The sequence below is a fragment of the Primulina huaijiensis genome, chromosome 14, assembly GCF_012295235.1.
Source record: "Primulina huaijiensis isolate GDHJ02 chromosome 14, ASM1229523v2, whole genome shotgun sequence".
Lineage (NCBI taxonomy): Eukaryota > Viridiplantae > Streptophyta > Magnoliopsida > Lamiales > Gesneriaceae > Primulina > Primulina huaijiensis.
The window spans coordinates 1614847-1636449 of record NC_133319.1 but is presented as its reverse complement, the minus strand read 5'-3'; the positions used below and the strand labels follow the sequence as shown (position 1 = coordinate 1636449).

The window sequence follows — 21603 nt, the reverse complement described above, 5'->3', positions numbered from 1 at the left end:
GCCTTGGTCCATGAAACTCATATAACCAGATTATGCCCACTGATAAATCCTGCTTCTTCGGTAGCAAGAAACAACACACCTCGGGCAACATCATCCACACTCGCCTCTCTCCCCCGCACAATTTCCGTCCTCAAATCCTCCTGAATCCGCCCACCAGCATCTCCGACGGCACCCCGTGTGGCGAACCCATTTGATTTGCAAGATGGTTTAAAGCAATTCTTGGCTCATATATAGCAAATTCGTGTATCAAGATCGTTGATTGGTTACCCTTGCACAAATTTTCCATGATTCACACAACTAATTTCTAACTACGAAGGCTGCCGTTATGTGTGATATGTTTATTCTTTACGTTCTCCGAATCCATGATTTCATGGAATACATCACTTGATTGCAAATTGCAAATCTCCGCTGAATAATCACTTATACTTTATAGTACATTTCGAGCATATGTCTGTGAAATACACATTCAATAAGAGCTGAGCCATACGTCTTCCAAATTTTTGAATGCTAATATCCTTAAGCAGTTGCAGATATTAAAGACAATATTTTATTTTTTTGAGTAGAAATAGATTTCATAATCATATAATCAAGTGATCATTGGTTACAACTTTGGATAAGTACAGTGGAATAACATTCTCAAAAGCAAATTGACATCTTTCCTGCATGCACCTATTTGCTAACAGGTGCGCTACTTGGTTATCATGTCTTAAAGCAGTGAACAATCGAAGAGCCCGATGTGTTGGAGCACAAAAGGCGAATATCTTGAGCTAACAGTTCATCCAACGAAGAAACATTAATGGATTTTATCGCTGGCATCACATCCGTTTTAACAATCTATTTTGAACCATGAAATTTAACAGTCATATAAACCCCTTCCTTTACTGCAATCAGTTCAGCTAAATGAGGGGTGATAATGCCTTTGAGTTATTTTGCAGCAGCAAATAAAACAATACCCTCGTGATCACGCCCCACAATATCCACCGGCAACATACTCTGGACAGTTGAGGCAAATTTAGCAGTTAGCATGTCCCACTATTATCCGACTCACCAAATTAACATGAACCTGTAATGCATTAAATAGACTTCTCCACAAATGAATCTTAATTTTACATGGAATATCGAGCTTCCATAACTTACGGAGTCCAAAAGTGAGTCCACTTCCCAACCCATTACTTCCTTCCTCATCGGTAGCCATAGCTAGATGACACTCCCCATCAGCAGTGTAATGCTAGATAAGACGATCTGACATTGAAGCATTTGCTACAGGGATACGTTTAATTCCCCGAATTTGCCTTCCAAGTCCGAAACCAGCAAATGTGCATGATCATTTTGAGGAGTGGTGATTGGTTTAAAAAGTTTAGGCCTCATCAACCAAGGATCTTTAAAAAACCCGGACTTTTTCCCCTGACGATATGTGCCACCGAATTCCTTTAACCAATAGATCCCTTCCCCAAAGTATGTTATCGATGTGTTGTTTCCTTTAGCAACATCGAGGAAGTGTCCAGAGGGGGAATATTTAGCTTTGTAAATATGAGTCACAAGAGATTCTGGTTTGACCAAGATACGCCAAACTTGCTTGGCCATCAACGCCTGGTTAAATGATGACAAATCTCTAAATCCCATACCTCCTTGACTCTTTGGCCTTACGTAACAGATTCCAATTTGTGCAACATCGCTACAAGTCTATCTGTTGTATCCTTGGAAACTCGAAACACATATCTGAAGGGACGAATTTGTTTTAAAAAAACTTTAATTGTTACGGATCTCGGTTTGTGTTACTGTTTTCTTGTTATTTTTATATACACGATATTCATAGTTATTTCGTTTGGTGCTTTTTATTTGCTTTCGTTCACTGCTTGTGAACTTTATAATTTTGTTATTTGCAATTTGGATAACACTTGCCTTATAATGTAAAAAGCATTTAAGTTTGTGATGATTCAACGAGACTTGAATCTCAAGGAAGCAGAAAGCACTGACACTCCAGAAATATTTGAATTATTATTGGTGCACAACGCTGGATACCTTTTGAATAGATGTTAGTTATTATTATTTTCTTTTTTTGAAGGAGATGACAGTTATTTTGTAATGAAAATTATTACTAGTTATTGCCAAATTGTTGCGGAACTTTGGACTCTTGGATCCTGACATTGAGTATCAGTGTTCACGAACATGCACTCATCCTTGGCAATATATGGACTGAAATGACTTCCATTCCTTGTGGAGGATTCACCATGAAAACCCTAGCCGGCTTTGCCAAAATATCAACCACAATGATCTTTCCACCATTAGCAGAAACAGCACAGATTTTTCCTTTTTGTGCTGATAAATGCTCAGCACCTTTTAGAAGCTCCGAAGGCTCAATCAACTCTTCCCAGCAATCGCCATCCTCGTTGTACCTACTCAACGAACCATTTTCTTGATCCACTACATACATGAAATCATTATCTACTGCTGCTGGCCCATTCCACCCATTCAACATTCCCTTTGGCATTTCCTGCCACTGATTCATCACAACGTCATAAACCGCCCCTTCTTTTACTGCTTTGCCTTTTACATTTACCATGCATAGTTTACCTCTGTATCCTAATGCTTCGACAGCTTCCCGACTAAACCTTCCATCTTTGAATGAAGCTCTTGTTTCCCATTGCCAATCTACATCCTTCTTTGATATGTCCCATCGTTCCATGGACCTTGCCACTTCACCATGATATTGTGCGCCTGTACCACTTGCCACATATATTCCACCATTTATTGATCCGGCAACACACCAGCGACGGGGACTAGAGAATGGAGGTCCGTAGTACCACTTACCGGACAAAGGGTTGAACACTAATGGATGAGTTAGAGCTGGGAGAAGCTTGTGGGTGGTGGCAGCTATAAGCATCAAACGCCCCGACACAGTTAAAGATTGAACAGATAGAATTCTTGATATGAAAGAAGGATGTTGACGTATGATGCACATGGGTGGATCAGTTGGAGGAGTTGGGAGCGCTCTCCATGTTGAGGAAATGGGATCAAAAGAGAAGAAGGCAATTGAATTTGGTTGGCATTGGCATCGGCCTAATTGGACAGATTTGATGAAGGGATACTTAATTGACGAAGTTCGTCCAAGGACGGCATAAAGAGAGAGGAATGGAGGGAAGGAGGGAGAATATATGAGTCGACGCCATGAGAGAGAGACGCTGTAGAGAAGTGAAGGTTTGAGAGTTGAAAGACATAGCTGAGCTAGGTGGTCAGGTAATCCAGGTAGTAAGACTGACTTGATTAGAAAGTTTATTTGCCTGTTTTCATCGTTTTCATTGATGATATCTTTGTTCTTGCAGTGACTTTCTATAACTATATTCATATTGTTTATGAATATAGAAACACCTTGTCCATCAGGAGTATAATATATATGTGTGTGTGTAAGAGTGGTTTCCACAGACCAGGTACTTCATTTTGTTATCTCTTCAACTCGGTGCCTTTCTCCTTATTTCCCTGCGCTATTTCGAACATGATTGGTGCAAACTTTTGCTAAAGAAAATGAGCATTTTCATATTTAATTTACAGTTGAAGGCATGGGACCTTTTTATTGGCAAGTGGAGTAGTTTACATAAGAACAAATGCGGACATCATAGTTTATCAGTACTTTGAGTAGAAGTATGGTAAAAGGTATAAAAGGACAAATACTAAACATTGAAATCTGTTGGGAGAAGTGCTTTAGAGTGAAGCAACTAAGTTATAATACCATCATATTACCACTTTTCCCCGAAATAACAAGAGTTGTTGCTATCTTTATCTTAAAAAGCAAACCACTTTTTGTTTTCTTTTATCATCTTCTTGAAGACCAATTCCCCTGCTCTAAATCTGCTAACCATGTTAGGTACATGTGGGATGTTTGATTTGTGTATTGAATACTATAATATTGACATAAAGGCAATCTTTAAATTATGTTGGTGCTCCATGACATACAAGGAAATCTTTAAATAATGTTGGTGCTTCATGACATAAAGGCCTTCTGTGAGTTATTATTATAGCTTGTAAATTAATTGTCATATCAAAGAAAAGGGGTTTTGAAGATATCCATCCATATTTAGAATAAAATTTGTTATTTTTGGTTGGCATGGGTTCAAAAGTTCCACAACTTGACCCAAATACAGATGAGTCTTGCCTTTTCGGGAGGTAAACAGACCCACAACATCATAAATTTCAGTATCCTGCTAAAATCTCAACTCTGCTTCATTTAATTTGCTGCCCACTTTCAAAATTGATGTCTTCATACTTGTCCTGGATTTTACATGGAAAATCTGGTGAACGCATGCACCATGTTTGGCACCAAGCTAAGTCACATTGTAACATCACGACAGATCATTATTTATGTATTATTTCTTCTAATGTAGAAAAATCCTTATTTCTTGACGTATTAATTAATCATTCATTTGACTAGAATTACGTGAAACGTGGTGAACTCTTTCTAAATTTGGTAGGTAATGCTGCTCCACACGCCTAAAGAAGCACAAGAAATGGTGGCATGTAAAATTGTAAGTGTGACAAAGCTTTTCTAAGAATTCAAATTATTTCACTCAAATATAATTAGATATATGTGTATTTTTGTATTGAATTTTCAAAGATATTGTGTGAGAAACTAAAATTAGCTATTCTAAGTCTCTTAATTTTAAAAACATCGTAAATATACAGATATATTGTGAGACAAGTAGTTCGCGGAATTTTGAATTTTTAAGATCATTTTTAAGAGAATGACATGACAATATATTAATATTGAAAGTAGGTGTTAATGAATTGCGTTTTAATTCAAATTTTATTTGCGTGTACTTAATATTATTTTTTTCAACCAGTTAAATATTCTATCAATATCATATTCAACTTAATTAAAGAGATCCATATTAGGAAAGATATTGCTCCAATATGGAATTCATTTTAAAATCCGTTGTTGAAAAATCTTGGTTATTACCGAAATTCAACTAAAATGCATTTGTTCTTTCGGACATAACAAGAACAAAATGGACATTTGCGCAGTACTAGAACTGGGAAGTCGTGTTCGAGCAAAAACAAATGAAAATGTCTGGTGGACTATGTCAATATAAGTAAATTTTAAAATTTCATTTAATTCAAGTACCCCCGAGTGTTTGGAACTTGAATTTGAAATTGAAATTAAAAGTTTTTTTCTTTATAAATTAAGCTGTTTTTAAAATTCTCTTCTTCAAGCACATATAAAAGCGTGAAATACCAATTTGTGAAAAAAAATTCATAATCAATTTTTTGAAAGGTGGCAAACAACTCCTTTGTTGGAGAAAGGAAGGAAATTGCATTTCATTTTGAGTAGGTCTCTTGTGAGACGGTCTCACGAATCTTATCTGTGAGACGGATCAACCCTATCGATATTAACAATAAAAAGTAATACTCTTAGCATAAATAAGAGATCCGTCCCACAAAAATATGACCCGTGGCACCGTCTCACATAAGTTTGTCATTCATTTTTGGCAACGAGTGAATTAAAAGTATTTTAGGACAGATAGATATTGTGTTTGATAAAGAAAATTTGAACATATAATTCAAAAAAGGAATTTGCTCAAAGCCGAATTCGTATATATGATAATTAACGAATAGCACATTCTCTATGTAAAATATAAAATCAATAAAAGAGAAAATGAACTATGATTTTGCCTAAAAAATTGAATGTTTTCCACATTTTTAGTGATTATAGTTCAGTCATGCCCAAAATTAACATATGATCAGATTTGTAAACAAATAACAGAACAAATTTACCGGCTGAATGATCACACAGAGTAGGTCAACGGCATCTCGGATTCCCTGGAAGAGGCGACGGATGAATTCACTCCGCCACTCTGTTGGTTGTCACCGCCACCATTACCATGATTTTGCATGGCGGGGGAGGCGGGGTTGGAGTTGGAGACATTCCTCGTGGTTGGTCTCCTGGAGATCTGTCGGCTGTCTACCGCGCCACCTTCCCTGCCGCCAAAACATCCCTTCATGCAGGTGTATACGTAGGTTAAGAGCCAGAACAGCCAGGGCAATCCGATGAGAACAAAGGCGGCGACTGGGTACCAGGGCTGAGAAAGATTGGGGACGAAAACGTACAAGGCGAGGAATATTCCACCGGTGATGAGGCACAGGCAAAAGAGGAAAGAGATCAACGGAACCCTAATGTCTCCTTCCCTGTCATCCTCCATTAATGTTGTATCTATCTCCCAATTCTGTACGTGTCTCCTTTTCTGCTTGTGTATCCTAATTCGTTTTCTGTTTGGCATTGATCTTGATCAGCTGCATCTTTGAATTCAGGAAAAGATTAATGAATCCTCTTGCTATTAATTTGATCTTTTGCTCCTTATTTCTGTATCTTGATGTGGAGTTTCAGGCAAGCTTCCAAGGATCGATGAAATGGTGGGCTGCGGATTCAACAAGGGAAGGCGTCCAAAACGGGTGNGTAATATATAAAATTACTTTTATGTATTAAAATATTATTTCAAAAACAAATGTCCGACCTACATGATCCGACTCATATAAAGTATTACTTTTATGTATTAAAATATTATTTTTATTGCAAAATATCATTTTTTTTAGTTATGTTATGAAAAAAATATTGTGTGTCATATGTTGATTTAAGTATACATTATTATTTTTTATGTCCAAAAATATGGTATAATAAATATTGATTTGAGTTAAAAATAATTATTTTTTTATTACAAAAGTATTACTCTTTCTGTTTCATATATATTTAAACTTGTGTGTATTTTCACGAGATTAAGAAAACTACTAGAAAAATAAATTTTATAAAAAAAAATTTCTCAAATGTTTTAATTGTATAAAAAATTGTTGAAAAACAACTTAAACATAGGTAAATTGGTAAAAGGAATATTAAATGGGGAAACTGGACTATATTATTGAGACAGATGAAAAACAAAATCCAACATGAATATATGAGTTAAAATGATTACTTTTCAACAATTATATATATATATATCAACTTACGGATAAAAATTCACGAGATCGTTTCGAGTGATACTAGCCAATATTCTATAAAAATTTGGAAATACATGTAAAGTTTATTATACTTTTTTAAAAATAAATCAACTATGATGTGTTTGGTTCACGTTATTATTTATCCATATTTTTATCCACATTTTTATCTAATTTAATCTCATGTTTGATGCACCATATTATTTATCCATCTACTAATCATTTATCTAACATCAATCAAATAATCAATCATTTATCTGACATGAATCAAATCATTAAATCGAAATTACAATATTATCATTAATAAATAATATTATAAATATTTTATTAATATTTTCAAAAATACAAAACGATAATATAATATTATCTCAAATTTAATCAAATATTATATTAACTATCATTTTTTTTTATATATTTTATTATTAAAAAAGATTAATTATCTCCGTATTATTGTATTATATCACAAACAAACCATCTAATAATATGGATTAAAAAATAATTATTTATGCTTTAAAAAAAACGTATATTTAATTAGTGTGTGAATCCAATTAATCGAGGGAATCACGGTTCCAACCGCAAAAGCCCTTTCGTCATGTCGACTCCAGTATCTCCAAATTCATCCTCCTACACGAATCTTCTTAAGCAGGTATTTCAATCAATTACTCCCATTTTCAGCCCTGACGCCTGAAAGTGTATCTTTTCTACTTAAGATTATTGCTATTTTTTATGGATGTGGTGTGACGGAATCAATTTTTGTTTTCCTTTGGTTTTTGGTGGTGAGGGGGCTGAGATTGGCTGTATAAATTACCCTTTTTTGTTTCTATTTTTGTTCTCACTTCTGCAACTTGTCCAACTCTTCGGCCGAGATGGCTGAGAGTGTGTGTGAGAGATGATTAACTCACAAATGAAATAATTTTCATTTTTCAATATTTTCTAAAAAAAATAAGTCTTGCCGCTAGATTCTGGTCAATCCTGCTTTTGAGTGTTTCCTGTGTGTACGGGGTCGGTGTCAATGAAATATTAATGGGTTATAGTGTTCGTACTCACAGGTTAGAAGTCATGAAGTTGCTTTAGCTGAGCTAAATAACCTTTCTTCCTCGCGGGTATGATTTCTTATGCAGCAAGTCATTTAACTCAATTGATCTTTGTATTGATGCGTAAGAATGTGTTGTGATCTGATTTGAATTTTACAAATTTGATCTTTATCTTCTTGCAATAATGTTGGGTTGTTATTTTTGAATAAGTACTCTTTCAGTAGCTTAATTATTTAACATAGTCAATAGGTGTTTTGTTTCATGAGATTCAGTTGTGCTGTGGTAGTGAAGCAGCCAAAGATGGAACTAGTTTGTAGATTCAAAGGCCTCCTGAGAGATATATGTTGTTGGCTGTAGTGCCCTTACCCGAACCACTACTAAACAGACTAATAAGCATGCAACATTAAAACTTAATAACAACAATTAAACAGCGGAAACCAAATAACTTAATCATCTTACAACCCAAATTAAAACAGAACAAACAACAGCAGTCTTAAACATTAATACAACCATATCGAAAACATAATTCTGAACGAGAAAACGATAAACCACACAAAAAACCTCCAGTGGATCACCACCGAAAACCCAACTGCTCTAGCCACTGCCCTGGTTGTCCGCACTGTCCAACCTAAAACCTGCCCCGTGGAATGGGGTGCCCAAGATGAAAACAAGGACGTGAGCGACAATCGCCCAATACGAGAATGTACGCGTATACAAACTGATATGATGCATGCGAAATGCAATATGCTCGGATATCAAGGATCAAGTCAAGAATCTCATGCTCAGTCTAGAGGCGTCTGAGTGTGTAGTCTCTGATCTGCCCTAGGCATGTTTTGGCTCCCACACTCATCATCAAGACATGGACCTACAATGTCCAGGTCATCAGAGCCCGCGGGTACCGTCAGACACTTTAGCTCTCGATGCCCCATCGTCCACAATGCAGAATAGGGTTGAGCGGCCCCAACAAACGAGGTATATCTCAAAAGATATCAGGCTCAACATGATATGTCATGCATAATATGCCAAATCAGTAAAACATGTATAATGCAACACATAAATATACAGCATATAAGTGTGTAGACTACGCTTGGATATCTCAGTCAGTACATCACGTACCTCACTAAAACAATCTGACAGAAAGCTCTTAACCTAAACAATAGCAACAATATGAAATCACTATCAAACCAAATTCTGAATTATCAAACATGCTATAAAGTTCTTCCTAAAGGCTTTAGGATTATACCTGCGTCCGTTGTCAGCCCGCTGATGATGTCTCGATCTTAGTTCACCGACCCCCCTCGAGTCGACACTAGCTCCGAAACTTCCCGACACCAAAGTGCCCTAGAAACTGGCTAGAAAACCTAAGTTAAAAGACTAGAACTCTCTCTCTAAAAGATGCGGTGTAGGAAACAAAAGAATTCGGCTTCCATTTATAGGCTGCATCCGGACTATTTCAGAAATCCGAATCAATCTTATCTGCCACGTGTAAGAATCTCATTCGTCTGGTTGGATTTCTCGAGATAACGTAATCGGAAGTAAATCGTGTTATCCATTTAAAATTCGGTGGATCCAACAGATTAATCTCAAATTATCAATTCGTTAATAATACTAATTAACAACTCTTTAATTATCTCTTAATTAATACTTCATTCAAAATAAGAATTCGGGTCATTACATTAGCGTTCATTCATGTCCAAGAAAATAGAAAGTATTATTTCATATAATTTTGGTGATTATAGCCTGGACTTGTGTGAGAATGAGATCAAATTCGAAACATTTTTGCAGCCATATTTTGAATACTAGTTATGGTATGTGCTTCTATGACTTCTTGGATAGAAGCACTTCTTGGATCATATCTGATTGACCACGATGTTTCAATCCCCTAGAAATTCTTAACTTATTATCGAGGCTTTAAGATAACTGTTTTAATTGAATATGTAGGAAAGGTTGCAACATGGATGAACTGTAATCCAGCTTAGAATGGGCAATGCGCTTGCTGTTTTTGTCAGCTGCTTTTGATCTTAAACGTTGGGAAAATCCTCAAAGTAAATGTTATTGTTGTTTTTAACCAGCCTCACATAGATTTTATTGACCAATGAACTTGAAATTTGGTTATCCTCGTGTTTGTCTCTGCCTGTTGAGTAGTTCTATGAACACACTTTCATGTTATTTATTCGCTATAAATCCAAGTTCTGAACCTGATTCTTAAATCCCGTTTCACAAGCCTAGTTTTCACAATCTTCCAAAAGATTTGTGTAACCTTAGTTAATCCCCTTGTCACTTTTAGTGCTTTATGTAATTTTACTAGCGGAGCGCCCTAAGCAAAATCATAAAGTGGTAGGAGTGGGAGAATAATCGCATGCAGTGTGCTTTCTTGCAATAGTCAATTATATGTCATATTATTTCGATACCACAAGAGGAAGGGACAAACTATTTGTTTTAATTTGATAAAACTGAGGTTTATTTGTTCTAATTAGCCAGACATGTGTCGTACACAGTAGGGATGTCAATGGGTACGGGTTTTACCCAGACCCGCAATGGACCCACCCCATCTGGGACGGGTTTGGGCATACTAAATGGGTCATGGGGCGGGTCTCGGGTCTAATTTTTGAGACCCGTCTGGGTATAGGGCGGGTCATGGGTCCTATAATACCCAACCCATACCCGCCCCATATATGTGGATATAAATTGATGTGCTCGCGAAGATGCTTGTGAGGTGACGTGGAAGGTAAATAAATCACATTTTTATTTTGTCATTGTACTTTCATTTTAATTTTGTTACTATACTTTCTTTCTTAAAATTACATTTTTTTTACGGTTTTAAATTACAGTTTTATTTTTTCAATATACTTTATCTCTTTAATTTTGTAAGTAATTCTTCAAGTAATTTACCAACTTGTCCCACCATTCTTGATGAAGAGGAAGATGATCCTGAATAATGTGTCTGAAAGATTGCTTACTCGCTGATTTTACATTGATCTGTTTAAGTTTTGTTATGACTTATTTTTGAGGATGTCAAGACTTTTTATTGGAGAGTTTGTAACTCTTTTTTTATGTGATTCATTATGTGGTAAAAATAATTTGTTTGTTATTATTAAGTGTGGTCGAAGACATGAATTAGTTTTCTATTGTGTTGTATTTAGAGGATTGTTTGTTTCATAATTCAGTCATGTGATAAGAAGATTATTGTTTTCATTTAAAAAAATTCGGGTCTCACGGGTCTCGCGGGTCTACCCGGCCCCATTTCGTTTTCGGGGTGGGGTGGGTCCGAAGAATATTTAACCGGGGTGGGGCTGGTAATGGGTTCAAGTTTTCTTCATGGGGCGGGTCTTGGGTTTAGCCATACCCGCCCCATTGACATCTCTCGGTACACAGTTGTAGGACAATATGTCAGCATTTAAAACTTTGTTTGCTTTCTAGTACCATTTTGACAACCATGAATTTTTCCAATGATGGCTTTAGAAGCTGAACTTTGAGTTTCACATTAGTTCTAGTTTCCCAGTAAAATACATGTTACCCGTACAATTTTGCAAGAAACTGTAATTTTGTTTCTTCATACAGGCTGTGTATCAGAAAAATGGGAGTATATTTTTTCGAACCACCATTCAAAAAGCAATGACATTTGAACAAAGTAAGTGTAATCTTGATCGTGTCAATATCCTGTCTTTTGTATGTGAAGTGTTGCTATTGTCTTGGTCTATTATTTGAGCAGCACAATTGGATACTGCCAAAGCTAGGCTGCAAAAGCTGGGTTCATCTTGATATCATTAACCCGGTCCCTATCTTCCCGTGGCGACTGGTGTTATGAGTACCTTTATAACCAGTTCATGAGTGGCTGCTCCCAAATATATCTGTCATCAACGCCATTTACGTCCCTCTCTCTATTACGAGTGCTGTGGATACATGAGCAGTGATCTTAAGGGTGACAAGGATGCTCAAATATTTTGTATATTGTTACTTTTGTGTTCTACTCGAATTACTGTGCAACCCTTGTGACACTTTCTCTAAACGATTTGCTCATAGTTGATTTGAATGAAGCTCGCATATTCAAGGTACCTAATTGTTTTTCTCTAAGAAGGTCGCCACCTGGCCCTTGTATTTTCATTGTGTTGGAATTAGTAATATTTACGAAATGTGGCAGTTTAGCAAACATAAACGGCAATATACTTGGTGAATTAGGCAATAACTATTCCTTGATAAGTGCCCAAAAGTTTCAAATGGTATCAATCTTTTATCATGAAACCGAGACAGATACAACCACCCGTCGTGAACCTCCTGAATGATTTTTTTTAATAGCTTCTTTCAAAAGAAAGTAGAGTTCACGGGTATCTCCTTGAACTAACCCATTGCTACACAAACCATGAACTTTAAGGATGGATACGAGTCAAGTTGAATCTGAATTGTTCAAACGACTTGAATGCGTATTGACTTGCTTGCACTCAATTTTATTCATACAAATACTATATAAGATTAACGATTGGAAAAATGTCGAAAGTGCATAATGAATCTGGCTCGAAGTTCAACCAGCTCAACTGAACTTTGGGTATATGTTCTTGAGCTCGATTTGAACAATTAATTCAGTAGCTTGATCAAAGCTTGATGGAACCATGTGCGAGCAACTTTCGACCGACTTGGGCTGTGCCGGCTGTACGGCCCCTAGTTCGTCTCTCCTATTCCGTTTCACGTAACAAAAAATGAAATGCTCAGAGACGAAGGTATAGAAATTTATTTACATAGCCATATCCGCAATTTCAATATACAACTGAGTTCACATATTTTCTGATAAAGAGTGCTTTCGCTTGGAAGTTATTATAGACTTCTGGACATATAACAGGAAGACCATACCAAATTGCTAGATTCAAGCATTTTATCTTTTTGAGATTCTGTACTAGTTTATGAGTATTGATACTTGTAACAAATTCGAGAGGAGGTGACCCCTTACACCTTCTCTGCAGTTTGTTGTAACGCAACAAGCACAACGGTCACAAGTGATGCGTAGACAGAGTTGGGTATTTTCTGCACCACCTTGCCGACTCTGGGGACATTCTCTGTTGTCCTTTTAGTTAACAAAGCCAAAGTTGGAGCTGCAACCAAAGTAATGATCAATCCCCGGCTCACTGTCACGAATGTATCTCTTGTTACGTGCAGGATGAAATTAACGAATTCTGCCCGGTCGAGTTCACCATCAAGATTGATATCACTCTCCTATACGTTACAAAAAAATATCATTTCAATAGAAATGTAATGGGAACTTGGAACGGTTGTCATGGACTGAACAACCATGGGGGTGGCGTGAAGGAACACGAATGGAAGATTACCTGTGAATGTGTGTGTGTGAAAATGGAAAATTATAACTCACCAGCATCAGACTTTTTACTTGTTCTTTTGTGGGGGGGTCGAAATGTGGACCAGGCAACCGCTTGTTAATGTCACTGCGAAGATGGAAACAATTTCAGAATAACAGCCCAATCTAAAAGACTTGGAAAATGGAGAAATTAACAAAATTACTATGTCAAAGTATATATGGATAAGACATCATGCGCAGATGAAGCCTCTCACTTGTATACGAGTAACACAGCAATATAAAGCTCCTCAAACGTTAGACTAGCCCTGTCAGTATCATGATCATTCACACGATCAAAAACTCTGTCAGTTATCCCCCGAATCTGCCTTTCTTTCCAATCCTCCCCTGCATTGGCATAATAGATAATCTTTTTGTTAGAACGACTACGATTGCTGCTCGGCATAACTTCGAGACCGTGATGCTTAATATTACAACAAGTCTCCATCTGGCTTCCGAAATCCGTACGGGACTTGTATTTTAACAAGACTCTCTACAAACAAGCTACAAAGATTAGGTGATGGCATCACTGAATTCGTTTCAATGTATAAGTCAACGTACCAATCAGCTTCAGATTCAACTTCCCAAGAATTCGATGATGGCAACATGATGTAATTTGGTTCGAAATTTGGAACATAATTAATCGAGACAAAAAGCATTAAAATTTAGATTCGAGAGCTCCTAGATCGAAAAAGTAAAATCCCATCAAGAATATGAATCAATAAACTCAAAACTCGGGGGTGGAGATGGATTTCCTTAATTAAACTTCAACCACACAAGCAAAATAAAAACCGGTATATGATACCATACATATTCCCAGTAATTTCAAAAGGGAAATTCAAGAATCGATGAAAATTTACCTTGGAATTTCTCAAGAATCTGTCCCATGGGTATCTGAGGGCTTAAGATAAAAGTTAACAGGTGAGAGTCCACAATGAAAAAGCTTCCAAAACTTGAAATCGTTCAAGGTTATTGGCGGAACAAGCAAGCGCGTGCTTTGGAATTTTGGATATTTTTTTTTTTTTATTTGAGAGAGACCTACGCACCAACCACGGAGCTTTAGAATCTATCGGGTTACAATATTTCTTCTTCTTGTCAACCACATATTTGTCACACTCCCCAACTTGCTCTTCATTTCTTCCCTCTCCATTTCATGACACCATTCTTGCTTCTCCGTCCGGTCTTCAATCACTGGCTCACACTTCTTTCGCTGTGGTGAAACAAGTCTAAAAGCCGTTGCTAAGTGATTGGTTTGATCGAATTGTAATAATAATTAAACTAAATTTTAGTATACGCATGCATATATTAATATGGTCTAAGCTCGTGGGCCCGCCTTGTCCACCTAAAGATGGGTTGATGAGCGCCGCGACTATACTTAGGGCTGGTATACCGTATCGTTTCGAAAATCTTATACTATATAACGTATCGAAAATTGCGGTATAAAAAAATTCATATCGATATCGTACCGAAATTTTCGGTACACCGAGATTTCGATACGGTATCGGTATATACCGTTTTATATCGAAAAAACCTTATATTTTAAAATTTTTATAAATTTATTGTTTTAAAATATTATATATTTTAAATTTTTTGTATATTTTTTCGGTATTTCGATATATACCGAAATTTTCAAATTGCATACCGTTACTGTACCGAAAAATTCGGTATTGTTATCGTATCGTACCGAAATCTTAGGTATATCGAAAATTCGGTATTTTTTTGGTACAATAATTTCGATATACCAAAAATTTGATATTTTTTCTCACCCTTAAGTAGACTTGTCCCAACCGACCATATCACAGAAAAAAAATTGAATTGGATAAACATGCTCGCCCTGTCTCGTCATCTAAAATAAGTAGATTGGATTAATAATTTTTCAGCCATTTTAACTTTAACAGCTATGTATGCGTATGAGCTTTGCGCGTGTTTAATTTGGGAACTAAACCATGTCAATTTGACCTGGATTAATAATTATTTAGGAAGATCCGACTCGGTGCTCCAACAAAAAATTCAAATTCATCACAGATACATTCATCTTCAAACCATATTCTAAAATTTTCGTAAATAGCACACAAATTTATTTCACATTCAAATCCTTGAACAATTTATTTTATTTTACAAGAAAAGAATATTCTCTCCAATCTAGTGCTCCCATGTGTAAATTTTTTGCCCAAAACATAAAATTAAAAATAAGATAGAAAATAATAAAAAAGACAAATCAAGTATATATAATACTATATACATGAAATTTGGTGTATGAATTTCAGCCTTCATCGTCTTCATTTTGATCGTAACGCTTTGCTTTAACAATCTCCCCTCTTCTCTTGTAACTCCGTCTATGTAACTTGTCGAACCTCAACCGTCCATTGTCCTTGTACCGCCGCTTCTCAGTCGGATCAACGTCACATTCCGGCGGTGGCACGGCATACCTCACGATGTCATAACAGTACGAGTAATATACGTACTTACTCCTAAATCTTTTCATGGCCAACCTCTGTTTCGGGGTTATATTAGCAAAATCAGCAGTATCAAATTGGCTATCTTTTTCGGCGCAGCCGGTGTCGATCACCTCTTCAAGTGGATCCGACGTGCATCCATGTAGAACGAGGTCGGTGAATTCCGCCACGAAGGGTGCATACTTGTAATTAGCTCTATACTTGCCACCGGAAGTAGCCCACTCGGAGCCATCCCAAATGGTTGCATATAATCCCATAGGCTTCGACGGGAAATCGTCTCCCATGGCCTCGTTGCGCACCATTTCGCGGATAGGGACATCGTCTATATAAAATCTGTAAAAATTGAAATATCGAGGTTGAAAATTAATTTAAAATGTGACTTCTAATAATTTATACGTAACTAAAAAATCTTGAGAAAAAATACAACGGATTAATTTTATAAAATATACTATACATGAAATTTTATAATTTAGAATTGAATATATACTTTTATATCCGACCCAAAAAAATTATGAATAGGTCTCTTGTGAGACGATCTCACGAATCTTTATCTGTGAGACTGGTCAATCCTACCGATATTCACAATAAAAAATAATACTCTTAGCATAAAAAGTAATAATTTTTCATGGACGACCCAAATAAAAGATTCGTCTCACAAAATACGACTCGTGATACTCTCTCACGCAAATTTTTATCAAAAATCATATGATGTTGCTGCGCGTGGTTTATGTAGAGAACAACTTTTGACTCTAATTATAACACTATAGCTGGATTATTTCATCTTTATAAAACTTTTGGGAAAAAGCCAAGAATATCGGATAGATTGGAAAAATTCATCATAAATAAATTATTATATTTTATATTATTATATGCATGTGGATAATTAATTATATTTACTAATTTTTATTCGTATATCAATGATCGTTCCTTTTATCAAATATCAATAACGATAAGAGTATAAATAAGATTTTATTTTCCAAATATACAAGTAAATAATATGTATCCTAGATGTATTCATTTCTATAATCTAATAATATGAAGTTAATCCAATTAAATTATTTAAAATATGAAATATATAACATGTGACTAAACTATGGTGATGGGACCTTATAATTACCAGTTAATTACGCTAAGACATGCATCGACATACGTTTTCCTTTATCGCCATAAAAACATTGTACGTAAAAAACATCTTTTAGGCTGATTAATGACGTCAACATTATCCCTTTGCATGTGAGCAACCATTATATTCAAATTCATTTTAAATATATTTTTTAAAAAAATAAAAATGATGGTGTATAAATCTTGAATTGGTCAAATTTTATACAAGGAAGCAATTGACAATTTTACACGTGGAAAGGGGAAGTTCTTTGCAAGAAGGAGATATCTATATATTTGACAAAGTTTGGAAAAAAAGACATAAAATTAAATAAAAAAACTTACATAATTTTGTGTGTGGTCCATAGTATGCTGTAGCGATGGAATTCTTTAGAAGGATCAAACCAAAGGTAGTATCTCTCTTCTCTTCCTCTATCTGTGCTTCCGTTTCCATACATATTTGTCTGAAACCTCCACGCTTTTCCTTTGATATTCCCCAAGAACTCGAAGTCCAATTCGTCGTGCGTCTTTCGAAATATATCTCCATTAGTCGTCTGGAAAGTTAGAATCCAAATTTAAGTACAGATTTTTCATATAAAGTATAGATTTTTTTTATATATTTCTACCTACATAGAACGCGACCACGATTCCTGCGGTATAATCGGATGGGAGTTTGATTTTCGCACTAAAGAAACCATGGTTGTAGAGGTCGGAGGATTTAAATCCTGAGCCTGCATACAAGTAAATAAAATCAAAGCTGATTAAATACCTTAATCATCACATAAAATCAGTTTATGCCCAAAAAAAAAAAAAAGATTGTGTATCGCTCGTATTTATACATAACACGTGTATGTATATGCTTATCATAATCACCAACTGATCATTATGTAGGCTGTGTGTAAAACCCATATTTTTGAAAAAGAAAAGATAATTTATACATGCCTGTGAATTGGTTGAGCTGAAGTTGAACAGACCGATCATCGGCGGAGCGTACGATATTCGATTCACCAAATAAATTCGTGAAGCCTTTCTGAAATGGGATAGTGGATACGTTGAAGCCTGCAGCTGCAAATCCTACAGATATTACATGAAGAACAAGGAAGAAAGACACAGAATAATGGAACTTATCCATGTCTTATAATATTATTACAACTGTTTTGCTTTCTGATGATTCTTATGTATGTATATATATATGTGTCGTGTATATGAAACAATTCTCTCTGTGTCTGTGTGTGTGTTTGGGTATGTGGTATATTGTATGAAAAATTATTGGCAAGAAGGAAGGATGAGCTGGTGTAATGATCATTTGTTTAATCAGTGGACATTAAAAAAAGATCAGTGTTACAATCAAAGGGTATTTATGGGAAAAATGAGGTGTTTATAGAGATTATGGGTATTTATGGATATTAATATTGGAAAATATACGAAGACTTGTTCCATTGATTCATTGCATATTTGGATATTTAATTAATTTCTAGATTTTCCTTGATTTCTCATATGTGTAGAAGAAAAAGAGCATCGCCATTTATGATAAATTTCACACACAGACACACACACAAAAATTCTAAAAAGAAATCGAAATTTTTGAAAAGTCAAATTTCATCGGCCGAAAGAGTAAATCAAACTTTTTCTGTGGACTCTAATAGAGGAAAAAGAAAGTGTAAATTGTAATCTCTATGGCATATTTCATGGGAAGTTTAATGATTTAATTGATGTATTGTGGGTCACCATTTTATTTTATTTAAAAAAAAAAAAGTTTTGGCACATAAAAGGAGGTGTGGAAGCCAAAGGGTGATATGCCCAACAAGAAAGGTTGCTTTTGAAAGACGAAATAAAAGGTATTGTGCACACCTATCACTATTTGTTTGTTATGTAGTTAGTTTGTGAAACTATCTTATGAATTTTTATCTGTGAAACAGGTCAATTTTACTGATATTCACAATAAAAAATAATACTCTTAATATAAAAAATAATAATTTTTCATGGATGATCTAAAAGATTCGACCAACGAAATTGATCTGTGAGACCGTCTCACAAGATTTTTTTGTGTTGTTTGTTTATTACTAATTACTGTTTTTTTTCCTTCTGAAAATGATTACTACTATAATTTTTTTGGGATTCCGAACTAGCATTTTTAAAATTGCACTAACATTCTTAAATTTTTTAAATATATATGAGAATTATTGAACAACTAGATTTAGAATTAGTGCCAATTTCAGTTTTAATCAATGTCACTAATGGATCAAATTCAATGTCCGATTAAAAGAAAATGAGTGGGTCTCATGTAAGACCGTCTCACGGATCTTAATCTGTGAGACGGGTCAACCCTACCTATATTCACAATAAAAAGTAATACTCTTAGCATAAAAAGTAATACTGTTTTATGGATGATCCAAATAAGAGATCCGTCTCACAGATACGACCCGTGAGACCATCTCACACAAGTTTTTGCCAAAGAAAATTAAGACAATTAGCAATTGAAAAATGAGTCTGTGTTGAAAAATTATTTAAAAATGTGTTAAATATTTGTGTTGAAAATGTGAATGTTGAATGTTGAAAATTAGGTAAAATTAGGTGTTGAATATTGAAAATTAGTGTGTGATGATGTAGGTAATGATGTATTTTATTTTTGGATTATTTGTAAAAATTTTCTATAAATAGATCTCTCATTTGTGAAGAAAAACACAATTGAGTTGAGAGAAAAATATTATAAAGTGTGTAGTGTGATAATTTTGAGAGTTTGAGATTTTTACTTTTTTACCATAAATTTTTACTTTTTCACAACAGTCTGAACCAACAATCAATTATTATTGCGAAGAAAGCCAATATCGACCCAACTTTCAGTAAACCAACAATACAAAATAAGAAAAAAGATGGGGACAAGATTTACTAATTGAGTTAAAAAAGATTCGAATTTTAAATTTTCAATCATGATTTGATCGACTCCAATTATATATTTTCCATATTATCTTCTTATTTTTTTTAAGAAAATTGAGCCAAAATTAATTAAGTCATTCCATTATCTCTCGAGTTGATTTCTTATGAGATCGTTTTACGGGCTTATATTCACGATAAGGATAGATCCAGATCATATGTACCATGAAAATTAATATTTTTGATTAATTAAATCGAGTTGAAGATCTGTATCACAAAATTGACGTATGAAGATATTGATAAGAGTTTTTGTATTATCTCTCGAATTCTATTTCATTTGTTTTGCTAATATACTTATTTTATAGTACGCGTACGACTCATAATGAAAGCTATGAATTAATTTCTCTTAAATGCAGTAAGGATAATTAGTTTGACTCAAATGATTTAAACACGTAAAAATAAAGTTCTCAACTAATATATATAGCCAATTATTGATTGGATTCCTCAATTAACTTATTAATTTTATATAAGATTAATAAAAATCACCGGTGAAATTAATATTTTTCTCTCTTGCTATGGATTAGTATATGTTTTGTACATAATTGGTGCGTTTTCTCCCACTAATCACTAAAAAAAAATATATTTTTAGAGACAGTTTTTTTAAAAACCGTTGCAAAATTTAGTGATGGTAAAACTATCGCTAATTTATAATTTGGATTATATAAATCATCGCTAATGCAAATTGAGCGATGGTGACTTTGTGGTTTTAGCGACAGAATAAAACGTCGTTAATAATTTTTATTTTTTTTAGTGAATAAACAATATTTAATTGCATTTATGTAAATTAAGTGTTGGCGTGATGGTTCTCTGGCTTATAATTTCAGTCGGATGCTGGCTCTGACTTTTTCAAGGAAAATTTTCTTTATGTAGTTACATCATCTGTCCATGTGGCTCACCATATTGCAAGCAACTCGCAAGATTTGTTTTCTTAATATTATTATTATGTATTTTATTCCAATTAATAAGAAACCCTCATTACAATTGCATTTCATCAATCTCATGTCCATATAGCAGTTGATAAGATTTGAGGTGACGTGAGTTGATATTCCAAACGTCTCTCGTATGAAACATATTTTTCATTGAAATATTATGAGGTATAATCTAGATATCAGTGTTTGGTGTCATTTTCCTCGAGTCATTGTTTACTCATACATATCTCACGATTTATCTTTCCGTCGAAGTCAAATGACCTTTTTAACTCATATAGAAACCTTTTTTAAAACGAAAGATAATTGCATGCCATTAGTTTATAATAACCACAAATCTAATATAATCTCCCAAGTACAGTTGTCATGCAAAAATAGCCTTAGTTGCCATAATATTGATGTTTTGTTTCATTCTCACACGCAAAGTATATTTAATATTATGAGTCAAATGAATCTCAGTTGTACAATAGTTACATCTGAAGTTAGAAATTAAGCCTTGTCAAGAATGATTAACATGAATGACAAAAAGTTTTGTTTGGGATAAGTTGGCTGTCATTGCTATAATATGTGAACACTGTAATTAATGTAGCGTCTATCCTCGTGATGTATTGATATAAACATCTCTCGACAAATACGAAAATTGAGTTCGAATTCATCCATGTTAAAAGCAAATTAACCCTTCCCAATTATTTGAAAAAAAAATCTCAATGCATATTTTTTTGTTGAGTGAGTCTAAACTTCCGATATCCCAAATATTTAATATGAAATTCCCCATTCATGGAAAGCGAGGAAAGGGACAAATTTGATCATCATTGGTAAATAATATAAACTCTGTA

At 34.7% G+C, this 21603-nt stretch overlaps 5 protein-coding genes across 5 annotated transcripts; 1 reads left to right on the top strand and 4 right to left on the bottom strand.

Moving 5' to 3' along the window:
• Window positions 1-1918: 1918 nt before the first annotated feature.
• LOC140957065 (F-box/kelch-repeat protein SKIP25-like) lies at window positions 1919-3848 on the bottom strand. The gene has a single exon (XM_073414140.1). It carries the CDS (start codon window positions 3344-3346, stop codon window positions 2162-2164), a length of 1185 nt encoding a protein of 394 aa, XP_073270241.1. The 5' UTR covers window positions 3347-3848; the 3' UTR covers window positions 1919-2161.
• A 1929-nt stretch (window positions 3849-5777) lies between these two features.
• LOC140957147 (uncharacterized) lies at window positions 5778-6191 on the bottom strand. The gene has a single exon (XM_073414278.1). The coding sequence runs from the start codon at window positions 6189-6191 to the stop codon at window positions 5778-5780; it is 414 nt and encodes a 137-aa protein (XP_073270379.1).
• A 1334-nt stretch (window positions 6192-7525) lies between these two features.
• LOC140957308 (uncharacterized) lies at window positions 7526-12067 on the top strand. Its single transcript, XM_073414506.1, has 4 exons — window positions 7526-7624; window positions 8028-8081; window positions 11574-11643; window positions 11725-12067. Exons 1-4 carry the CDS (start codon window positions 7571-7573, stop codon window positions 11772-11774), a joined length of 228 nt encoding a protein of 75 aa, XP_073270607.1. The 5' UTR covers window positions 7526-7570; the 3' UTR covers window positions 11775-12067.
• Window positions 12068-12728: 661 nt separating this feature from the next.
• On the bottom strand, window positions 12729-14472 carry LOC140957307 (uncharacterized). The gene is made up of 4 exons (XM_073414505.1): window positions 14214-14472; window positions 13572-13701; window positions 13372-13444; window positions 12729-13217 (listed from the first exon to the last, which is right to left on the bottom strand). The coding sequence occupies exons 1-4, from the start codon at window positions 14239-14241 to the stop codon at window positions 12951-12953; spliced, it is 498 nt and encodes a 165-aa protein (XP_073270606.1). The 5' UTR covers window positions 14242-14472; the 3' UTR covers window positions 12729-12950.
• Window positions 14473-15343: 871 nt separating this feature from the next.
• LOC140957869 (probable xyloglucan endotransglucosylase/hydrolase protein 30) lies at window positions 15344-18201 on the bottom strand. The gene is made up of 4 exons (XM_073415272.1): window positions 17850-18201; window positions 17538-17638; window positions 17253-17461; window positions 15344-16142 (listed from the first exon to the last, which is right to left on the bottom strand). The coding sequence occupies exons 1-4, from the start codon at window positions 18037-18039 to the stop codon at window positions 15617-15619; spliced, it is 1026 nt and encodes a 341-aa protein (XP_073271373.1). The 5' UTR covers window positions 18040-18201; the 3' UTR covers window positions 15344-15616.
• Between the last annotated feature and the right edge of the window lie 3402 nt (window positions 18202-21603).